General features: G+C 43.4%; 2 protein-coding genes across 3 annotated transcripts; one reads left to right on the top strand and one right to left on the bottom strand.

Moving 5' to 3' along the window:
- Positions 1-699: 699 nt before the first annotated feature.
- Positions 700-7539, bottom strand: ifnphi4 (interferon phi 4). The gene is made up of 7 exons (XM_066663957.1): positions 7369-7539; positions 6985-6987; positions 2551-2661; positions 2195-2272; positions 1315-1461; positions 893-970; positions 700-792 (listed from the first exon to the last, which is right to left on the bottom strand). The coding sequence occupies exons 1-7, from the start codon at positions 7537-7539 to the stop codon at positions 700-702; spliced, it is 681 nt and encodes a 226-aa protein (XP_066520054.1).
- Positions 6114-24371, top strand: plekhm1 (pleckstrin homology domain containing, family M (with RUN domain) member 1). 2 transcript variants are annotated; one of them, XM_066665480.1, is made up of 13 exons: positions 6114-6243; positions 7643-7853; positions 10396-10637; positions 12205-12840; positions 13986-14484; positions 15185-15356; positions 17913-18279; positions 18369-18934; positions 19709-19854; positions 20139-20332; positions 20454-20517; positions 21164-21321; positions 22576-24371. In XM_066665480.1, the coding sequence occupies exons 2-13, from the start codon at positions 7800-7802 to the stop codon at positions 22682-22684; spliced, it is 3207 nt and encodes a 1068-aa protein (XP_066521577.1). In that variant the 5' UTR covers positions 6114-6243; positions 7643-7799; the 3' UTR covers positions 22685-24371. The 2 variants fall into 2 exon arrangements, with proteins under 2 accessions (XP_066521577.1, XP_066521576.1); XM_066665479.1 differs by having other exon boundaries at positions 7763-7853.

The following is a 24371-nucleotide window of genomic DNA, read 5'->3' on the forward strand; positions in this document are numbered from 1 at the left end:
TTAATAATGAATGATAGTATAAAAACATTAAAATGCATTGGAATGACTTATTAATGAATGGAAATTAGCTGTTTAATACCTTACTATGTCATCCCCAATTATTAGGATTTTATTTGCATTCGTAATCACATTTTTAGCCTGCCCTTTTTATGAAGGGGTGTCCCCAGCAGGGCCCAGGACTTGAAGTGTAAAAGTGTAGTGCGTGAAACACTCACATATGAAAAGATCTGGGCCTGAATAAACACCAGTGTTGTGTAGATCAGCAGCGTACACACACAGCGCCCTCATGTGGGATGTTTAAACATTACACAGTGTAATGGTGAGGTGGGGGTGTTTCAAATAAAGCGGCCAAGAGGATAAAGCATTCAGGAAAAAAGGCGCTTTTATTGACAGACAAAAATCAGGAAAACTTTACAATATAATTTTCATTTTCAGTCCAACAAAATATATAATAAATAAATAAAATAAAATAAATAAATAAATATTTGGTGGATCTGTAAATAAATAGCTTGTCCCAAAGACATATAAAAAATAAATATGCTAAAATCTTATCTATAATTCACAGTTTCACATCTCAAATTTCAAAATTTCAAATAAACAATAAAAGAATGAAGCTAATTCAGTGTAATTCGGTGTGAATAATAAAATGAACAGAACTGAATGTTTAAACCCAACACTGAGAGTAAGGTCCGGAGTAAACTAATGCGCACTGAGAGCAGGGAATAACTCCAGCAGGTTCAGGATCCTCAGCAGCTCTTTTCTGGTCTGCTCCCAGGCGTATGACTGATCACTCTGTAAGACCAAAGACAGGTGTTTATTAGGTTTATTCTGTTATTAAGTGGTTTATTTATTAGAGGCAGATTTCTCAGTGGGCTTCAGAGTAACACCTTACCGTTTTGTTCTGGGTGAGATCTCGCAGAGCTTGGAAGTGGTCCTTCAGTCTCTTATTCTCTCTAAATCTGCTCGTGACCTGCATTAATCAGAGAACAACTCATGAATGAATGAATTTAAGGCGGCTTTCTAAATCCCTGCAAAGGTTTTTATTAAGCAGATAGGTGTCAGTCCCTGGGATATATTTGTATTATATTCATATTAATATTCCAGGGCCTCGGGTCACAGTCTGTGAGGAGTGCGGTGTGTTCTCCCTGTGTCTGTGTGGGTTTACTCCAGGTCTCCTCCCAAAGTCCAATCACATGCTGTTAGGTGGATTGGTTCTGTGACATTACCCACAGGTTTGAGCTTGTGAGCAACTGGGTGAGTGTATGAAACTGTCCACAGGTGTGTGAGTGTGTGGACGAGAAATGTGGTACACACACATGAGCGCAGTCTCTCTGTCTCATGGTCGATGATGTTTAAGAAGTTCTGCAGCTTCTCTCTGCTCCAGGAGACAGACTCAGCCTCGTTCAGCAGAAGGGAGATCTCCTCCAGAGTCTGGATCACAAACCAGACCTGTTTCTCTGGCTGCAGAGAGACGGACAGCCATGTGAATAACAGCGCTACCACAGTACGACTGAGAACTCACACATACACACAGGCTTGTTTACATAGTCTTTAGATAGACTTCCAATCATATTGTGGAGACTAAACTTTAGATTATATATAAGTATTAGTAGCCTAACCCTGACCCTGACCTTACTCTGTGACTGACTTACGTTGTGGGGACCTGACAATGAAGAGAACCCATATGTGAAAGCAGGTTTTGGGCCCCTACAGTGTGGAACAGACCTTGTACACACACACACACACATACAGCCAAATCCAAACCAAAATAGGTGTGAACACATTTTGACCCCTACAATGTGAACTATACCTGGGGGGAATTCCACATAACTGTTCAATAGGAACAGAGCTGAGGAAGATTCCCATTGGACAAAAATTTGGGCTTAAGTTAACTGGCTAACTGAGAAATCCTGCGTTCTGGAATACCCCCCAGTAAACAAACAAACACAAACACACAAGCCACAATCTGTGTAAATAGATTTCTATTCCCTACCATGCGAGATATACCTGGTAAACTCACACACACACAGACACTGGCATGTTAGCTTGTCAGAAAGTGATTATTAATGGGGTTAGAGCAGTGCGCAGTTGATAAACAGTGAGCTACTGTATGTAACACTGTACACTGACACGGTGGACGTACAGATCAGACACACTAATAGTGTCCACACAGTGGTGTTAGTATCTGACTTACCCTAGACTGTGTGTGATGAACGAACCAATCGACATCAAAGATGGCATCATCTCCACCATCCACACGGACTCCTGTATCCTGCAAAAGACCAGACAGCACAGCATGGATTTCAGACCAAGACCACAACCAGACACAGGGAGAACACACCACACAGACAGTCACCCGGAGGAAACCCACACAAACACAGGGAGAACACACCACACTCCTCACAGACAGTCACCCGGAGTGGGACTCGAACCCACAACCTCCAGGACCCTGGAGCTGTGACAGAGACACAACCTGCTGCTCCACCATGCTGCCACAATCAAGTGTTGGAAACTGAATAAATATTTCATTATTTAGACCAAAGGACTCACCATTTCTCTCAGCAGCATCAAGCACTTCCCATGGTACTGCCTGAACTTATTACTGATCCATCTACAGCTGAAGCCAGAGCTCAAGCTGCACAGAACCAAAATGAGGCACAACTGCAAAAAACGGTGGACCATTGCCATCTTTTCCAAAATAATCCCGTGAAATACAACTCTGTTCTTAACAGCACAAAATGTCTTATATAGCAGTCTGCAGTTCCCAGTGAGAGCACCTTGTCTTCCACTCTGTCTCAGACCCATTTTGTCCGCTCCTAACGTACAGTATTTAAAGGCCTCCATTGGAAATCCACACAAGCTGCATTTCACTTTCCAGAGTGACGACTGTAAAACAATATAAACAAAGCCACACCACAAACCTGTCGAAGGAGCCGCTGCTGTTGCACAAAGCCACCACACACACACCTGTGTGTGCAGCCATAAAGATGTATGTGAAGATTATGGAATTAATTACAGTACAATGCATTAAGAGTATATATAATCGCTGTTTAATGAATAACACACATCTCCCAAAATAGTAATGTTATGGGAGAAGGAAAACACTTACTTACCTTTCAGTGGAAGTCAACGTAAATAGATTTTATTCCAAATAATTCTGGAGAATCTTCTCTGGTCCATTCCTTATGATTTTGACACAGTGTGAAGGGCTGATGCAGTGTTCACTTGATGTAACAAACTAAAAATCCACAAAAATGGAGAAGCATGTTTTTAATTTGACAGTGATAATATATATTTTTAGCAGATACACCTATTACATACATGAGACAATATTTAAGTGAAGCTGAACTTTGGTGTATGAAATTTCTATTTATATATTTAAGTATTTTTCTTAAGATAAATAATAAATACATACATATATTAACAAAACATGATCTATTCCACTAGTGTTACTACTAAACAACAACAACAATAATAACAATAATAATATTACTAAAATCAATCTGTGTAATTAATCACCCCATTTTTAAAACGTTAATTAACATATGTTTGTGTGTGTGTGTATGTGTGCAATTGTCCGATTACTGTGTGTTTATTGAAAGTAATTATTCTGTGTGGTTTATTATATTGTATATTGTATTTAATGGGTTAGACATATTCTGCATATTTACTTTATATTAATATGTCTAACCCTTCCATTGTAACCCAACCTGTAAATCAGTCATCTGTATATCATGTTTATAGTATTTTCTGTTCCATTTGTACATCATGTTTATTGTATTTTCTTTCCAACTATATATTATGCTATAATATATTCACAGGTATAGTTTAAAATATCTCTAATATATTCACATGTATATGTGTTCATACCTCTGCCTATATATTCTATATATGTACATTCTGCACTTACTGCTTACTGCACTCTGGTTAGATGTTAAACTACATTTCATTACTTGTACGTGTGTAATGACAATAAAAATGAATCTAATCTAATCTAAACTTTCATAAATATTTAACATCAATTAATTTCTTTTTTATCATGTCGGTCGGTATTCCTGGGATAGCCTCGTCATGTTTTGTTTCGTCACTGGACTGGCCCTGACGAAACACTGCTCTTGCGGAGGTGGAGGGAATTCCCGAAGACCTGCCTCAGAAAGAGAAAACGAAACGTTGTCCTGAGGCCGAATAGGTTTATGTTTTTGTCGGTTTTAATAAAAAAAACCGACATAGCACTGTTTCTTTGATTGAATTAACCATTTTTCTGCAGCGTTTGAATGTTTTATACTTCAGTTCCTTAAATTTATTGAGTCGTAGTTTCAAAACTACAACTCCCATGATGCTTTGAGAGCAGACGATAGCTAACGGACAACGCAGGAAAACTGTTTGAACATTTTTTTTATAGATTACACAATAAAATATGGTGTATGGTTTTAAATAATTATTCATTAATGTATAAGGTGAACATAATGTTAAACTAGGACAAGTATCGTGCAGTCATAATGACATTTATTAAGAGCAGCTGCATTTTACACACTCACCCAGTCACTCACACAATCACAGCAGTGGACAATTTTACACAATCACCCAGTCACTCACACAATCACACCAGTGGACAATTTTACACAATCACCCAGTCACTCACACAATCACACCAGTGGACAATTTTACACAATCACCCAGTCACTCGCACAATCACACCAGTGGACAATTTTACACACTCACCCAGTCACTCACACAATCACACTAGTGGACAATTTTACACACTCACCCAGTCACTCACACAATCACAGCAGTGGACAATTTTACACAATCACCCTGTCACTCACACAATCACACCAGTGGACAATTTTACACAATCACCCAGTCACTCACACAATCACACCAGTGGACAATTTTACACAATCACCCAGTCACTCACACAATCACACCAGTGGACAATTTTACACACTCACCCAGTCACTCACACAATCACACCAGTGGACAATTTTACACACTCACCCAGTCACTCACACAATCACACTAGTGGACAATTTTACACACTCACCCAGTCACTCACACAATCACACTAGTGGACAATTTTACACACTCACCCAGTCACTCACACAATCACACCAATGGACAATTTTACACACACCCAGTCACTCACACAATCACACCAGTGGACAATTTTACACAATCACCCAGTCACTCGCACAATCACACCAGTGGACAATTTTACACACTCACCCAGTCACTCGCACAATCACACCAGTGGACAATTTTACACACTCACCCAGTCACTCACACAATCACAGCAGTGGACAATTTTACACACTCACCCAGTCACTCACACAATCACACCAATGGACAATTTTACACACTCACCCAGTCACTCACACAATCACACCAGTGGACAATTTTACACACTCACCCAGTCACTCACACACTCACACCAGTGGACAATTTTACACACTCACCCAGTCACTCAAACACTCACACCAGTGGACAATTTTACACACTCACCCAGTCACTCACACAATCACACCAGTGGACAATTTTACACACTCACCCAGTCACTCACACAATCACACCAGTGGACAATTTTACACACTCACCCAGTCACTCACACACTCACACCAGTGGGCAATTTTATACACTCACACAGTCATACTGTTATGTTAAGTAGGGTCGTGTAGGTTCCATTCAAGCACCAAATCTTCTTGATTAGTCTCCACAATGTCACAAAATAAGGGTCTGTATGGGACCCTGGGGCTGTGTAACAGTGAAACTACATGTTGCATCACATTTCTGGTGTAAAAAAAAAAAAAAAAAAAAAATAATAATAATTTCTGGTGTAATTTTTGAAAGCTGAGATTGACATGAAAGTCAATTGACATGAAAATTAATTTTACCGTATGCTGAAGTGCATTCCAATCTGACAAAAATGTCATTATGTATGGGGTTTCTCACGTTTTCAACATCGCTTAGGCTGTTTAAAGTCCTGTGGTGTGGGCCAGGTATAACTTGGATTGTGAAACAGCACTTGGCCACCACAGGAGAGCCACAGCGAGTGAGGCGGGTGGTGTAGGGCCGTATCCTCAGTGGGCAGTTCTGTGTGTACGGTAAGAATCAGGCCGATAATGTAAAGCTCCTGAGTTCAGCTGCGGCTCCTTGGGACGAGTTTAAGCTCGGCTAAAGGAGGCTGGATTCCCTCACAAACCCTTTTTAAAAGCCTTTCTCGCTAAGCTGCGGTAGCACACCATGGTGAGTGTGTTTTTCTGGGTTGTAAAGCAGTGAACTGCAGTGCTAGCAAAGCTCAGCTGATGACAAGGCGACATTACTACACACAAATTACTTTATTTTTAAGCTGTAGCTCTTTAATCTTGTGTTTCAGCTGTTTTTGAGGAGTGAAGTGATTATTTAAGTTGTTAATAACGTGTAATACGCATTTACACACTGGCTACCTAAGTTAGTTAGCAGTTTGTTTCGCTGAACTTGGCTTGTTGTAGTTATTTTCCGTTCCACCTTAAATGGTGCAGGAGTTGCGTTCTGGCTGTTGCACAATTTAAGGTGGACCGGAATGTGCGAATTTGAAAGCCCATTAAAACGAAGAAGATTTTATATACTTTTTCCGTTTTATATGTTCATTTGTCGTTCGCAGAGCTGAATTATGGTCTATTTTTGTGGGAGACACGTTAAAACAAACAGCGTCATGTTTAGTAAGTTATTTAACATTATTAAAAGGAAAACTCCACCAATTTTTAAAATATCCCTTTAATTCAGAGTCTGACATGTAAACACAGTGACGGGGGCAGTTTTGGTGTGTAGTGTTTCATTGTACTGAAACTTGTGGTGCTCAATAGAATAAGGCGTTTCCAGATTCACAGCACAAACCCAGCATATGATCTCCACTCCATCTCCTTCTGAGAAATGATGACAACTAAAGATTTTAAAGGGGGGAAAGCACTGTTAGCCGTGTTCCAGATACGTAATAGACATTTATACCCGCTAGTACACAAACAAACCACAAAATCAGAGTGAGGTATGGTCACAGTAAAACACATACACAGCGGATAGTTATTTTTATCCCTGAATATTCACAACAGTTTGGCAAATAATGTCTAGACACAACTTCTCTCGTAATTTTGGCTATTCCCATTATTTCCCATTAAGGGTTAAATCAATAATGCACCATACAAATATATTTTAAATCAGGATGTGCTTTGTTTTTTTTTTTCTTGACAACAGTTTGGAGAAGTCCACTGAGTGCCTCACCAAAGCTGTTTAAACTGAATGAGCACAGCATCCTGTAGACCCTTAATTCCCTTCTAGGCTTGACATCTGGCTGGAGGTGTCTGTTTAACTTTGTGGAACAGCCCCTGGTTTCACCTCCTCTCTGCTGGCTCTTGGATAGTTACCTAACCGCCCAGCGTCCTCCTCTGTCATGTCCTCATGACCAAACCATTCAGGTTTAAGGAAGTCCCGTAGCGGTGTCGTCTCCTCTCTTGTGTCGGTGTTGTCCAGTGTTGCGTCCTGTTGTGAAGTTGAACATGTGGACATTTTGCTTTTGCAAGTTACTGACATTTTAGCTGTGATCAAGAGCGCCTTACTTGTGTTTTGTAAGAAGGAAGTGTGTGTGTTTTTGTACCTATATTTTTTGTAGTTGAAATGAAGCTGAATTTACATTGACCTCCTACAAGAAGTGGCTCTTCTCAACTGTGACCACCACTGACAAGAACAAGCTGCTAACAGTCGGTCTCATGTCGTTTGTCCTCTTTGGCAGTGCTTGAGGGGGCAGTAAAGCGAACGCCAGGGGAACAATGCTCGCCACACAGACCGCAGACTCTGGGCCCGAGGTGAAAAATGCCAAACAGGTGAGTAACCTGAGAGATTTCTTTGTACGGACACTGAGAACACTTTGGCATTGAGTTTCACTTCTGTTTCACGCGCGCTTGGCCTGGGTGCTGCTGTTTGGGTAATAGTGTGGAAAACCACTGCAGTAAACGGCCGAACCAGCTTCAGGGCTGTTATTTTCCCTTTGCTTTACACTGGAGCCAGTGTTAAATTTGTGTTCCCAAAGTCTTCTAAAAAACCCACCTTAGTTATACCTCCTAATACAGCCATTATCTGCTCTTCCCTTTACATCAAAATAATCTCCCTAAAACAAACCCTTCTGACGGCTCTTTATTTCAGTCTGCCTCTGCACACAGCTGAAACGCACTCCATAAAACCTTACATTTGCAGCCCTTTATGTTAATTCCCAATGTCAAGAAGGGTACATGATATTTTTTCCTTGTTTGTCCATTAACTGACAGTATCTCCCCCTCGTTTTTTAATGTTTTCATTTCCCTCAAGTGGCAGCTGCTGCTCGACAGGCCGCCGTTGTAAATAAGAACATGTTCTTAATGATTTGCCTGGTTACATTAAAGGTTAAATAAATAATATTTATAAATAAATGTTGAATTAGGTTTAGTCTTGAGTCTTTTAATTGAAATGCGTATTAGTTGAGACTCATTTTAGTCGTTTAATTGTTGTTAGTTTTAGTGGATTTGGGTGGGTGGACTTCTGTGTGAGAATCTTAGGGAAGGTCATCGATGGTCCTAATTTAGTAATTGATTATTTAAATGTTTTGGATTAATCAGTTAATCGAAAGTCATGTTTGTTCCTAACTACGCTGGCCCTGTCTGTATCTTTAGAAGGCATTTCCTCTGTTTTGTGGCTCATTATTGGTTTGCTGGTACTTTGCTGGCAGGTGATAAGTGTGTGTGTGTGTGTGTGTGTGTGTGTGTGTGTGTGTGTGTGTGTGTGTGTGTGTGTGTGTGTGTGTGTGTGTGTGTGTGTGTGATTCTGTTTTAACTACACTGCAGCAGTTCCGCAGATCAGTCATTTCATGGATTTGCAGTAGAAAGGACCACAGCGGTGATATCTAACACGCAGATTACACGTTAGAGTCATGACCCTTTTGAAGTTATTAGAAAAAGCTTGTCAGATACGTTACAGAGAAAACACGGTTGTGTGGATCTGCATCACCACATTCGCTGATAGGCTTTTCCTGGATGTTTGCCTGGCCTCCTTCTGACCTTCTTATCGTGTTTGGTTCCTCAGTGTTTTAATGGAAAACAGGATCTGTTCTTAGACCTGATTATCTCTTGAAAAATGTGGTATTGATTCCCGATCCTGATCCAGTGTTTGTTGAGGTTTTGCGTTTCCTCTGTTGGACTCGACATGAGTTGCTGAGAAAAGCATGTTTTGTGTTTTATTGTTTTTCCAAGCTGCATTTCCAGGGATCAGTTGTGTTTACAGCTTTTAGTGTATGTCCTTCTCCAACATATTTTCTTATTCAATTAATACATACTCAGAGAGAGGGGTATAATCCAGATACCTCTGACCTCGCAGAGACAGACAGACTCCGACCACACATTGTGGTAAAACCTCATGGAGAATAGACCAATAGAAATGCTCCAAAATTACTCTGAATAAAGTCTTTTTACATTGACGTCCATTGAAAGTTTAGAAGGTTTTTCCCTTCTGTAAAGTTCCTATTCTGGGAGATACGTGTTTTTGTTTGGACGGCAACGTTATATAGTTGCTGCAGTTTGGTCAAAAGCAAATGTCTGACTCTGGGGGACTTCATGTGGACAGGGGAGATCTTTGGTTTTAAAATATAATTCTTTGCTGTGTGTGTTGGTTTACTGGGTGTGTGTGCAGTGCTCTCTGACACTCATGTTCCCATGTGGGGTCAGTCAGCTGACATCAGGTGATCCCCCGGCCTGTAGGTATGGCTCATGTTCACGTGGCTGACACAAATGTTGACTTCTCTGTCAGTCTCCATCCTGCCCTTCTCCTCCTCTCAGGAAACGCAGAGGACCGAGACAGGAACCGGAGAGTGCTGGCACATGCTCAGAAGGTCGCAGCGACATGGCAAAGCCACGTTCAGCTTGTTTTATGTTCTGTGGGTTTTTTTTTATATAAAGTTATCTTAAATGTAACCCTGGTGTGGTGCGATGTGATCATTGGGTGAAAAGGAAATATCCACTAGGTAGTGTTTTAACCTTGTAATAGAATAAGCTCTCAGACATTGCTACATTAGGCTCAGAGCTGCAGAAACTGCACTTTGTATCTCACAGAGGCAGGTGGGAAACCACTTCTTCCTGCTTCTGTAGCAGAATTAAAACCAGACCTTGGTTATAAAAACAGGTCTGAATCTTCATTTATGGATTTTAGTTGCAGTTTAAATCTCAATTACAACATTAGTCAAGAATATCGCAATATTTACCATGAATCGTCCAGCCCTGCTTTAGACTCTGTGTGAATAATGTGGCAATTTATGGTTCCTAACATTAAATCTAATGTATATATCTAAGCAGCAGATTAGATTAGACTGCCCCTGACGTCTAATGTTGGTTTCCTCTGCAGTGGATCAAGGAGAAGATCGCACGGACGCTGAAGGCCCTACAGAAGCGCTTTGTGACCACGGATGACCCAGTGACCAGCGAGGACTCGCAGGCCAACCAGCTGTGCTGCGCTCTGGAGGCCGTCTTCATCCACGGCCTGAAGAGCAAACACATCCGCACTGACGGAGCTGGAGCTCGGGGACGAAAAGGGCCAGTGCTGCCTCAGCCGGTCTTCTGGAGCCTGCTCAAGAGCGTCACTCACAGGCAGGTCCAGGCACTCCACGTTAACCCGGCTCAGCTTGTCTTGCTGCTTATGTCCAGATGATTATCGTGACCTTGAGTGTTATAGGGATTTGGGTTTGGAAGTGCCATCGGTGCAGTGACTCTGGCCTCACAAGGTGTGGGTGTGTGGGTGTGTGGGTGGGTGGTTTGTTAACCTTGACTCATTTGGAGACAGGAAAAAGACATGGAGAGGAAGGATTGTGACCAGCCGCAGGATTAGTTGAGTCATGTGCTTTTAGTAATTGGCTCAAGTTTAACTGCGCCAGTCAAGTGACAGTGCTTTGCATATTTGGGCCAGTGTGACAGCCTCCAATAGACCCCTTTATAGATCTTTAGCAGCATCTTGCTCTGCTCTCTCTCTATTCGCCAAACATTTCTTCTTATTATGAGGAGGCTTCTATTGACTCTGTTCTTGGAAGTTGAATGAAGTCAGGTGCATTTTAGTGCTGACACTAAAACCCAGCTTCATTGCTGTCCAGTGACTGCATTGTCCAGCTGTGCTCAACTGTTCACTGAACTATGCATAGGAAAATATTTTCAGATTATTGTTTTTGGTTTGTCAAATATTCTTCAATTATTAAAGCAATGCAATAATTTAAACACCACTAAGTAAAATATTGGGTGGATTAGCAGTGGCATTAATGACATATAAATTCCTGTGTCTTTCAGGCTTAGTTTATTACTTTTTCAAGGAACAGTGGTGAGGCCCAAGCCCCCGGAGGCTGGCCGGAGGGAGTTGCTGGCTGTGTAGCAGAGCCCTGAGCCCCTTAATGGCCTCCTCTGTCCAGTCTCCGAAGACTGAGGCGATATTTATCGTCGTTGCACAGCAGTACAATGAAATTTGAATTCCTCATTTGTCCCATCAGTGAACACAAGCAGAAAAACTAGGTTAATCATTTTGTTACTTCTGTTAATACGTTCTCATAACAGCATGAAGAAGAACCTAAACACAGAGGCGGGCCGAGCAACTTGAGCAGCTCGTACCAAAGAAAATGCTGCATCTGGTTTGGATGTGTTTTGACTTTATTGAACAACATAAAGAAGTCAAATGTAAACACAGGAAAATAACCAGGGACCAAGGTTAATTCGCCGTCTTTTTAACACTTGAAGCACAATTGCATCAACAAATATGAACAGCAGCATTAAAAAAAAATTCCAGTTTAAAATACTTGAGCATATTTACTGGAGCCTTGTTGTGGGTGGTTGTGTGTGGGTGGTTGTGTGTGGGTGGTTGTGTGTGGGTGGTTGTGTGTGTGGGTGGTTGTGTGTGTGGGTGGTTGTGTGTGTGGGTGGGGTTGTGTGTGTGGGTGGGGTTGTGTGTGTGTGTGGGGTTGTGTGTGTGTGTGTGTGGTTGTGTGTGTGTGTGTGGTTGTGTGTGGTTGTGTGTGGTTGTGTGTGGTTGTGGGTGTGTGGGTGTGTGTGTGTGATTCTGTTTTAACTACACTGCACACTTGATTTGCACTCATACCGCCCAGCACTAGTACAAACATTAAAATATCAGTGTACTGTGTGTATATAAATGCTTTAAAGTTTGTTGATGTTTCTTTAGAGATGTGATTCTGGAGCTGGAGGGTTTGAGCTTCATCAGCTCCGACGTGGGCCGCTGTCGTGCGTGGGTGCGGCTGGCGCTGAACGACGGGCTGCTCGAATGCTACCTTACCTCGCTCCTGCGGGAGGGAGCCAACCTGAGCATTTATTACCAGCCCGGAGCCCTGCTGCTGGACCCTGAAGACCGAGAGGTTCTCCTCAGCCTTCTGCAGGGTCTCGCCTCCCTGGTTTTTTCACTTTCCTACAAATCTGCCGTACTGAACGAATGGACCACGACTCCGCTGGCTCTCGCTGGCCTCTGCCCACAGGTGCCCGCCGACGACCTTCAGCTGCCCTCTAAGCGCAAGGAATCCTGGGACACGGTGTCACAGTCGTCCGGGGGGTCTTCTGGAGGGTCTGCGGGTTCGGATGGAGGACCTGAGGTGCTTCGAAAAGGAGCTAACGGAGTCTATGAGGTACGAACTCCACTCACAGCCTCGGATCTTAGCCTGGACACGGCTGGCTCGTCGCAGCTCTCCTCCAGCCTAGGCTCTGACGGACCAGCGCCGCCTCAGGACCACCGCAACCTGGAGAGAGAGAACTGGAACTGCCATTCGGAGCTCACCCAGGAGGAGCTTAACAAGAGAAGGGACAGAGGGTGAGGAAAGAGTCTGGTGTGTTTGGTCGGTTCACAAAGTCTGGTTGCTTTTGTGCCTGAGAACTAGGCACTGTTCAGATTCCTTTGAAAGAGGTTGATACAGTGCCTAACATGACAAAATATTAGGTATGGCTACAGGTCAGTATATCAGTACAGCCCTATGAAATTCATCCATCCATCCATCCATCCATCTATTCATTTATTCACACACAATGTACAGTGTTTAAGGATTTATTTTTTTTATTCCTCAGTTAAACAATTTAAATGAATTCATCAATAGAAAATGTAGCAATAGCACAACAAACAATTTGTATTTAAAACACTGCTTGTTCAGTGTGTGCAATCCAAACATTGTCAAGACCAACTTTACTAGGTATGGTTAAGTACTTTAAAAATTGGCTGACCCCACTATGTCCGACCCAGAGGCCTGCAGCCGACCGTGGCCTCACCTCAGACCGTGACGTAAACAGACGTGGAGACAGGAGCATGCCAGACCGGGCTCATGCTAAAGGGGATAAAAGCACAGTGCACCAGTGGCACAAAACTGAGGCTGGTGGCGTGTGTGTGACGAACATGATTTAATTGATATATAAAGATAGAAACTCTCAGAATATAATCGCAGCAAAGATTGGGCCCTGTACCGGGCAGAGCTTCAGAACCTGAGGTAGGTGAGGAAAAATATGTGAAAATCTAGGTAAAATATTAAACCAAATTTGAGCGCTGGAAATTGCTTGAAGGCGGAATCTTTGTGAGTAAAAAAAAAGGAAGTGATGGTGGCAAATGTGCAGACTTGCATTGTGCATTTTTACTGTGGTTTTATAGACTTTCAGTTTCAGCTTTTTTGGCTCACGATGCTGGTGTCATTTCCACGGAATACAATTAAACGAATGCTGCAGCACATGAGTCTAACATCAACATTATTAATGTCCTGTGTGGACCAGAGGGGTGTAAAGCCCCTGCGAAACTGTTCTCTGTGGTAAAGGAGCTCCATCCTTTTCCTTTGAGATGAGTTTGGGTGGGTTGAGTTATCCAGAACTAATCGTTCGACATCAGCGCCTAGCTCCGTTATGTTCTCAAAGCCGGATTACATACCCAAAATAAAGCCAGTACCAAAACGCAACCTTGTTGTCTCCCTTCTCTTTCAGAGGAAGCAGCTCCTCCAGCCAAGATCTGACCAAGGAAGATGCGGATAGGATCAGTCCAGCTCCAGACAGGACAATTGAGACCACCACTCACAGCAGCAGTGATGAAGACTCGCCGAGACCACCCTCACCCACCAAACAGAATCCAGATCAGCTGCCACCTCCCTCCACCTTTATACCCAGCACTCTCTCAGCTGTGTCAGAGGAAAAGACCCCGATAGAGGATCTGTCTCAACCCGAAACCACCACTCTGACTCTGAGAGCTGCAGTCCCCGAGGCTGCTAAACAACTGGACCAGAGCCGTACTATAGACTGCTCCCCTAAACCCTCTGATGTCTCTACCCCTGCCATGATTTCTGAGATGACCCCTGACTTAAAGACGCCCACACGTCCTGCTCCACTGACCCCTCCTGCCGTCGGGACACTGGGAAATTCCGGACACACTCCTGCCCAGCGTAGCTGTAGTGTTCTGAGCAGGAAAATATCCTCCGGCTCTCTCTTTGTAAGCTTTGGAACTGAAACACTTCAGTTACATTCTACATGCATTCTCTTTCCATTACACCTTAAAGGAACACTATTTAATATATTTTACCTCATAATTACAGCTTCAAAATCATTGTGATGCTCCAATGACCTAAAAGTGAGAATGGAGATTCTGTCATTTCTTTGTTCAGCACTGCAGAAACTACACTATGTAATTTTGGAGGAGGGTAGGAAACCAACTCCCTTTCCCCCTCCCCATTGATTTCAGTAGAGTGCTGTAAAAGCTAATTACACCAGGGGGAAAAACACCCAAAAATGATGCAGAACATTCTAGAACTTAAAGTGGAACTAAACAATCTTTTAAGAAGCTTAACTGAACTAAGCAGTGCCTATATTCTAGAAGTAAGGTTCTTAAGTGTTCCATTCCACCTTAAATAATATTGCAGTTATGTACCTGTTCCTAAGCATCTTAATATAATTTTTCATTCCACCTTAAATGAGTGAGCAGTCCTATACTAGCACCTAAGAAATTCTGTTAATGCGTTTAAGTGATGTAGCAGTTAAATTCTGCACCCAGGCATCTTCATTCATTGTTTTATTCCACCTTAAATGGGGTAGCTGGTACATTCTGGCACCTAAGCTTCTTAATAAAACTATTGCTAAACTAATGGAACCGAACACTCATCTAAGACCCTGCTATTCATTTATTTTCTCAAAAGTCTCCGACCTGGATCTCAGAGGATGACTTTCACAAGCCGGATCCTACCAGAACTGGAGACTCAGAGGGGCCTGAGGTTCTGGACGTTGCCCAGAGGAACGGGAAGATTTCTCCTGTGTCCGAGCCAGAGACTCACCAGTTTCCCCCCAGAGTGGTCCACCGGAGACAGATTGGTAAGAACACACAGCAATAATGTTTTCCTAAAGGACGACATCTCCTGAAATAGTTTTCCCATGTCATTAATACTGATCTTCTCTGGAAAACAAAAAAAAGCCCCTGTTAGTTCCTGGTGATGGTGCCCTGACTAGTCTGACTGGTCCTGACTACAGGGAAGTATGTCTTTATTTTCTTGGTCATAACGGCTGCATGTTATGAAATAATGTTTCAGTGCATGTTCACATTAATGTGTGAATCTGGAGCCCACCAACCCTCACACTGTGAAACAAGACCACCCAGTTTTCAACCTGTGGCCTAAGTCAGAAAACATGGGATAAATGAGCCGTTCAGATTCTTCTCCGCTTCTGAAGGCAAGTGCAGAGACTTTACAATTGCCCCGCCCCATCGTCTGATTCTATCCAATCACAGCGCTGGACCCACTTTTTTGTGCGATCACAGAGACGAGGTTAAACTCAGCAAAACAGAATTAAGAGCACAGAGTAAAAACTGAGAAAACAAGAACGGAGAAGATGGAGAACAGAGCGAAAACGCCTAAAAACCAGAGCTCCTCACTGCTGTGTGCTCAGGGTCGGGGCGAACTGCTAACGGCTCATTATCATTTAAAGGAACACGCGCTGAAAGCAGGCATTCTGAACAGGGCTTTTAGAAAGGGGGAGAACATTGCTGTGGGCTTTGATCTTTGTGGTGTTTTGACAAAGAAGGTCACAGACGTTTCATTAAGAACCAAAACCCTTTGCCCTTTTATGGACAGTGAAGGTCATTATAAAGGAGGAATTAAGGTGGAAATTTCCATTCCTTATTTTCCTTATTTTAAATATTGAATCTTATTAGATTCTGTTGGTATTTATTTATTCTATAAATGTCAGTTTCTTTAGTCCAGAGGATAAAACTAAGCATGACCTCTAAACGGAGGTGACAAATTAATACATATTCGCAACAGTATCTGGTTTTCCGGAGAGCTGGTGATGTGGTGAACACTCGGAGAAGTCTGCTGAAGCTGTGGAAAATAAACCCACGTGTTTTTCTACTCCAAAATATTCAGACTGACCTTGTTTTTTAGTGTATTCTGAGAGCTGCGGGATGAGCAGGACCTGGAAATGCTTATGTGAATGCTGAGGTGACTTGTGCTGACTGTTTTAGTCATGCGTTTCAGTGGGGAAGTGGCTCATGCTGCTCATGCTGCAGTCAGACCACACACTTGTGACCCAGAGCTGCTAGTACTGCTTTTTTATCAGCGATGGGGAGTGTGTGAGCTGGAGGGAGCATGGCGTCTGTTTTTCCACACTCTGAAGAGGCTAATGAGCGCGATCAGATTAAAGGGAACTGAAAGACAAGCGACTATTTCGGCTGCTGTAGTCTGTAGTCAGGGCCTATTTCGAGTCTTTCCTGTGTTTCCTGTTAATGAACTCTCTGGGTTTGGTTTTTGCTGTTAATTAAAAAGAACTTATTTAAGGTCTTGAGAGGGAAGGATTGCCTCCTGCTTCAACAAACTCTCACAACAGTCTCTCTCTTTTTGGTCCCACAATAATTGCTGACTCATTGTACTGTATATGGGCATGACCTCAGTCATTCTTGCTGACCTCATTGTTATCATTGTTTATTGATGTGTTTATGGCTTTGTCATTGCCGAGTCATGGTTTATCCACTGTTTATACTGTGGTCAGATTAGTGCTGGGCGATATTAGCGCCAATCAATATCATGATTAATTGTACATTTTACCACGAATACGATTAATGAACGATTATTTTGTGTTTTCTGAGCACAGTTTATATTTGGGGTGTGATTGTCCTTTGGCTGAAAAGGTTGTGTGTTTTTTCCTCCTCCCCCTCCCCTCAGTGTTTACAGTTGACTAGTTCTTGTTCAGTGTCGTCTTAATTATTGTCAAACACAGCTGCTTGAGTCGCTCGGTCGGCCTCTGCGTTTAGGTTCTCCTCCATGTGGCAGATAGGGGCCAGAATCACATGACTACAGCTTTGTAGCATGGTTTTAAAGGGACAGTACATGAACATGCAGTGGGGACATAACAGAATAAAAATAATCGATAGAGAAAAAATTATATCGATTAGAAGTTCTGAATGTTGAGTTTGATTATTTTTGATTAATTGCCCAGCCCTACGTCAGATCATAGTGATCTAAGAGAAGCATGTGTAAATGTTGCAAGTTCGCTCTGAGTGTGATTACGAAGCTGTCCTTCTGAAGAAATGTAAAAGCGAATGTGCCTCAAGTCGCACTGACCACAGCCACAGAAAAAAACACACACAGCATTTTCCTTTTTATATTTCTTTGTGATTTTTAAAATTGATTTATTTTTTGTTTTGAGATCAGAAAGCGTACAACTGGTCCACTGTGCCACAATCCTTCAGTTAAGCTCTTTCTTGCGCTTCTTTTGCTGGACATGGCTACGTCTGTCGTCACGGTTCCTGCTGAAGAACCTACCATTCTTTGGTTCTAACTAGGAACGAAATTTTAGTGTTTCCTGAAGCTACTAACGTTGGTGGAAAGGTGCTAAATGATTCGAAACCAGGGCTATTTGTGTGTCTCCCTCTCTCAGGCTTGTCGAACCCGTTCCGTGGTCTGTTGAAGCTGGGACAGCTGGAGCGGCGTGGTGCTGTGGGCATGTGGAGAGATTATTACTGCGAGCTTTCTCCCTTTGAACTGCGTCTGTACGCCAACGCAGAGGAGCGCAGCTGCATGGAGAACTGCTCCCTGCTGCGGTGCGAGGATGTGCATCTGTCCTCCAGCACTGAGGGTCGATTTCGTCTCTCCTTCCCAGGAAAGAAGCTGGATCTGAGGGCGCCGTCCCGAGGAGAAGCAGAGGACTGGGTGGACAGCATCCTAGAGGCTGTTAATAAAGTCAGGCCTGTGTCCCGCGACGAGCAGTGGGAAGTGCTCCAGACCTCGCCAATTCTGGGAGATCGGTAGGAAGGTTTGAAACATGAAACTCATGATCATTTTGCATAACACTACAGTCTGAATGTAATATTGTCCCTGTATCCTACTCCCGTAGCGACCGAGACACTTCCTCGCTTTCCTCTGACCCGTCCAGCCCTGACCGCTCTCCCGCGGAGCTTCCGGAGCCAGACTGGACCCGCACTGCCGAGCCAGAGCCAGATGCAGTGAAAGAGGCAGTGGTGTGTGTGAGCCGTGAGGAGCGAGGCTGGAGCACTGTGGTGCTATCCCTCTCCCTGGAGACTCTCAGGGGCTTCTCTGTGCAGGAGGGCAGGAAGTCTCTGCTCTTCTGCCACCCCATTGAGGCTGTGAGGGACGTGGTCCCGGATGCGGCCCTGGGAGGCCCCGCCTTCTTCAAAGTGCTGATGGCTCGCGAGACTTTGACAGTGAGAGCGCAGAATGCAAAGGAGGCGCAGTCCTGGAGGAGCCTCATCAGAGGAGCGCTCAACTCCTACTTGGACTCGGATGAGGAGGACAGCACCAAGGACCAGAGCAATCCAGGACACGGGGGGAATATCCAGAGACTCGTCCAGCACAGGCTGAAGGAGGATGGGGTTCTGCTGCCTCATCTGACCACTGTCCCCACGGAGAGAGGACTGGATGCTCAGAACTTCAAATGTGCAGGTATGACTCGGGTTTAAGGATTTATTTCACGGCTAAAGCTGACATTCCTTATGGTGCTGTTTCACTGTATGGCCCCTACACTACTCAGCTTTTTTCCTATTCCATGATGTAAATTGGTACCTGGAACTAGGTATTTATTTTGCTTGTGGTTCCAAGCAAGGGTCCAAAGAGATTCGTCACTCTACGGCACGCAACACAGATGCCCAGCACCAGCTCTCCATCTGTAAAGTCTCCAGCTGCAGCAGAGATCACATTTTGTTTTTATCCGACTCACGATGGCAGCTCGTAAAATTACGCAGTGGTCTTTTGAAGAGGTTCAAACGCTCCTTGGATCGGTGGCTGACTAAAGAATCCAGCGAGAGCTGGACGCTGCAACAAGGAAGGCACAACTCTACTAATCTGTCTGAACTGATGATGGAGCTGTGTTCAGTCCCAAACAACAACAACACATCAATACACCATGAGTAAACACTGCTTAACGTTACCCCTGCTGTTGTTGTGGTTTCCAAAGCCTTCTGTTCCCTTTAGAGGCAGGATTTTGAGATAGCACTGGATTACAGAGGGGACTTGTTGTAGTGGAAAAAAACAGGGACCAAACGGAGAGTAGCGACCAGTAGAAGTAGGTACCATGCAGTGGAAAAGCACCACTAGGTCAGATGTTTAGACTCAAATCCTGTTTTTAATTGTTTGTTGGTAAATATCCTACTCATGCTAGAATAAGACTAAAGTTACTGACCAAAACTTCTATACCCTGGTCTTCACCTCTGTGTGTAGGATGTCCAAAGCAGATCGGTGTGTCTTTGGGCCGAGCCAGGCTCTGTGAGTTCTCGGGTCAGTACTACTGTGAAAGCTGTCACTGTGGAGACACCACCATCATCCCCTCTCGCATGGTGCACAACTGGGACCTCACTGCACGCGAGGTGAGTGCCAACAATGTTCATTAGCACAAGACCTGCTATTACACACCACATGTCTAAATGCTTGTTTTTATATGTTTGTGAGGACCAGATGTCCTTGCATGGATAGGGGTATCTCACTTTTTAAACTGCCATTTTAATGTGAAAGACTAAGAGTGAGATTATTTACTCGGGTTGAGCTTAGAGTGAGGTGTAGTGGTAATAAGCTGCAGTAATCATTGCTTCAGTGGAAGGTCCTCATGATTATAGCACAACCAACATCTGTGTATATGTCTTTGTGTGTTTAGGTCTCGAGGCCGGCTCTGAAACTCTTATCAAATATCGAGCAGGAGCCTTTACTGAACATTGACCTCTTGAACCCTGACCTGTATGATCACGCTGAGGCCATGGAAGTAGTCCAGTGCCTCAGACAGAGGCTCCGCCTCCTGGGAGATTACCTGCTCATCTGCCGCAGTGGAATTCGTAAGAAAATTGAGGCCAGGTGTGTTTTTTGGATGCCTTATTGATCATGGTTTTATTCCTAGTTTTGGAATCTGCAGACTGTTCTGTGGTCATCTGTGGTGTTTACCATCAGAGGTCTGAAGTAGCTCTGTTTGTTTTAGGCTGGGGCAGAGGACGTACCTGTTGGAGTCAAGTCATCTGTACAGTGTGTTAGACTTGAGGCAGGTAAGTGCTGCTTTCCACGCTGAGTTTGTGTCATTTGGAAAGTGAGAGTTAACCCTCTTTGTGGTTGGTAAACACTGTATTAATTTGTTTTTAAGGGGAAATGTTATGAAAAGCTTGTTTGCTCAGGCCATGTGCATGTTAATGTGGGGATCTGGAGCCCACCAGCCCACACACTGTGAAACAAGACCACCAAGGCAGAAAACATGGGTTTAAACAAGAATAAGAAATAAGAGCACTGAGTAAAAACAGAGAAAACGAGAATGGAGAAGGAGAACTGGGTGAAAGCGGCTAAAAACCAGAGCTTCTTCTCTTCGCTGTTCACCCCAACCCCCCAAGTGCGCAGCAGTGAGGAGCAAACGGCTCATTATCATTTAAAGGAACAGGTGCTGAAAGCGGCTGCTCTGAACAGGGCTGTTTAGGCAGTGGGAGAATGCTGTTGTGGGGTTTGATCTTTGTGGTGTTTTGACCAAAGCAGTGCATAGATGTTTCATTAAAACCCAGAACTGTTTCCCTCTGGAAAAGGGGAGAGTACAAAGGAAATAATATTTTCCCTTTTAAGTATGTCTTAAATGGATATCTTTTTAAATTATATTTAGAGCAGAAATGTCCCTCCAATCAATTGTTGTGCTTCTCCTTTACCCTGCAGATAGCGGATGGTGTGTACGAGTCTTTCCTGCAGTTGCTGGTCCAGCTTTCGTCCAGTCACGTGTATCACTGTGACCTCTGCACTCAGCGAGGATTCATCTGTCAGATTTGCAACACAGATGACATCATCTTTCCTTTTCAGTTCGACACCACCTCCAGGTACTAACCCTAGGTTGTGATTCAGCTGGTATCCACTGAAGGTGCTTTTCCACTGCATGGGACCTACACTACTCTGCTCTTTTCTTTCGTCGGCCACCAATTCAAGGAGAGTTTGAACCTCTTCCAAAGACCACGGCATACTTTTACAGTGATCTCTGCTGCAGCTGGAGATTTTACAGATGGAGAGTTGGTGCTGGTCTCTCTGGACAGTCAGCGCTCTGCAAGGTTTACACGCCACAGTTTAGTCCCTACTCGACTCGCTCTGAACCACGAGAGAACAGCCACTAAACAAGAACCCGCTTCCAGAACCAGGACCTGATTTACCTGGTGGAGAAGGAGAACAGAGTTGAGTAGGGACCATGCAGTGGAAAACCACTGTTGGTGGAAGAGATTGGAAACATTTCTGGTATTAGAGCAGAACTGGATCTCAATGTTAGACAAAATACAACACCCTTCCCCTTTCAGTTACAGACTCTCTCCACTTCATATCTGTTTTCATTATGAGCAGAAAACTAGGGAACTACTGCTTTTTGAAGCTGTGAGATTAAGTTTTCTCAAATCTTTCACAGTATTCTCACTCTGTTCACACACACATTGGTTGTCAGCAGTGATGTGGAGATTCAAGCTTTTGAAGCAGTGATATTTTAATGGAAAATGGCTCAGTGCTTTGACTGAATCAACACCTGGCTTTATCACGCCATCTGTTGGGCAGTAAAAATGCAGCAGTTTTTAGTGTATAACTTCAGAGAGAGGCACTGTCCGAACCGAAACCAGGGCGTAATATTGATGTTTTTCTTTGATTGATTTATTAAGTTAATTATTATTTTTATTATTATTTTTTTTTACTTCAAACAACCTCCTAATCTCTAGGAACGGAACTGATGCTCCTTGTTTTTTATTGCAATTGTTAGCTTGGAAAGTGGCATGTTGCCCCAATTGTTGCTGCACAGGTCTGGTACCTGTGGGTGGGAGGGTTTTAGGTCCAAGGTTTGCTTCTTACCTCTGGTTACAGTCAGGTTACAACTAGTGCTTGGACTGTGCCAAATGATAAAATGCATTACAAACAGGTCCCACAATATTTACAATGTGCTTTGCATGGCGCCCTGTATTTGAAACTCTGAAACACGTGAGCAATGTGCTTAGAAATTGTGCTTCTGGCAGCCCATTCCTATTTATCACACCAACAATACATGATCATCTTCTATCATCCCCCTCCTCGTTTGATCAGCCCCTTTTCTTTTATCGCCCTCTCAGGTGTCAGGTGTGTAAGACAGTCTTCCACTCGTCCTGCAAGGCTCCGAACGTGTCCTGCCCTCGCTGCGAGCGTCTGCAGAGATACCAGGAGAGAGACCTGCTCCAGTAATCCTGTACCTCCAGCATCATGGAAACGCCAGTGTGGCTTTACAGGGCCCGTGAGGGACACAGAGCCAGCGCCTCAGTCTGGGGGTCCGTGAAGTCTAATGTTAATATGTTGTAAACGTTGCCTTAAGTGCACTTATTTATATATGTGTGTGTATATACTCTGAATGTGCAGGTGTGGAAGGACCTTGTAGCAACTTGCACTAACTGAGACAACCCTGGCCCAGTCTCGGTGTGTGTTTGGGGACGTCTGTTGGTCTGTTTGTCTGTTTGGTTTTACTTTCATGTGCAGCACATGCAGAGATTATGCAAGTCTGGAATCACAGTCTCTCTTGGGGTTTCGGGATGGCGTGAAACACCCGTTTTTGCCGATCCGCTCTTCACATCACATAGAGGAAGCCGCTTTGAGGAATGCAAACTTTCTGCCAAGGATCATGTGCCCTGTTTTTATATTTTTACATGTCCCCTGTTTGTGGCAGGACTGAATATCTGTTTACAGACCAAACACTAGTCTCCATCTTAATGAAGGTTGAGGTGTTGTTTTTATTAATACAGTGAGAAGCCTTGTAGCTTTGGACTTAGGAAAATCATCTTGTGCCTCTCTTTCTGTTTCAGGTTGCTCTTACTGTACAGGTCTTTATTGTTTTTAACTCGGATCTACATCGTGCCAAAAATTGAGAATGTTAAACACACTCATGAACACTTCACACATTGCCACGAATTCACCGTTCTCCTTTCTTCCGACTGTCGAGGGCTGAACGTTATTGTTATGTCATTGCTAAGGCCTTGAGGGCAGGGGATAGTGTTGTCATCCCTCAGGTGAACGAAGCCGCTCTGTTTGAAAGGGCTCAGTGAAATTATGCCCAATTATTTACAGACACCTGCTTGTCTAGCATTTCTTCTTAAGTGAAATGGGGTGGTTGCTCCTACCCTTCTTCAAAAATAATATGCTGAGCCTGGACTAGCAACAACAGAGGCTCTAATCTCCCTCTTAAATGTCAAATGAAGCATTGTAATGATTTTAAAGCTCTAGTTTTAAGGTAAAATATACTACCTAGTTTTGCTTTAAAGTGGCTGAGTTCCCTCATTGGGGGTCTATAAACTTTTGGACACGCTAAATTTCAGCCTAAGGGGCCAGTCTTCATCTCGACTTGTTGGAATGTGATTTGTGTCTTTTGTTTACTCGTCAAATGGACATCGAGCTCTGATTGGTTAAGAAGGCATCTATTTAAAAAGTCTTTTCTTTGTTGATGGTCACAGTGAAGTTTTTGATGTCGTCGGCGCACAGGAATGCCTTTTTATCTCTGAAACATTAAATCATTTTAATATAAATGTAAGTTTTCTTTTTCTAAGATTCTTTTAATTTTTTTTTAGCTTCACTCTCCCGCCCAGTAGGGGGCAGCATTGCCTATAGGACGGTGAACTAAACCAGGCTGGTCCAAATACAGTGCAATAAAGAAACGCGTCTTGCACAGCTGTAGCAGAACTGTACAGATCTTTCACATGAGCGTCGCTCCAGCAGCAGCACTTTTCTTCGTGTAGTGTGTGTATAATCATGTTCTTAATTTTTTATTATTATTTTTCAATTGATATTCATTTTTTACTGTTTTACTTTTAATGTCTGATCAGAGCTCCTGCTTTCTGCTGGTGCTTTTCCATTAACCTGTTTTCATCCTCATTAAATTATGTCT

This window comes from Hoplias malabaricus, chromosome 3, assembly GCF_029633855.1.
Source record: "Hoplias malabaricus isolate fHopMal1 chromosome 3, fHopMal1.hap1, whole genome shotgun sequence".
NCBI lineage: Eukaryota > Metazoa > Chordata > Actinopteri > Characiformes > Erythrinidae > Hoplias > Hoplias malabaricus.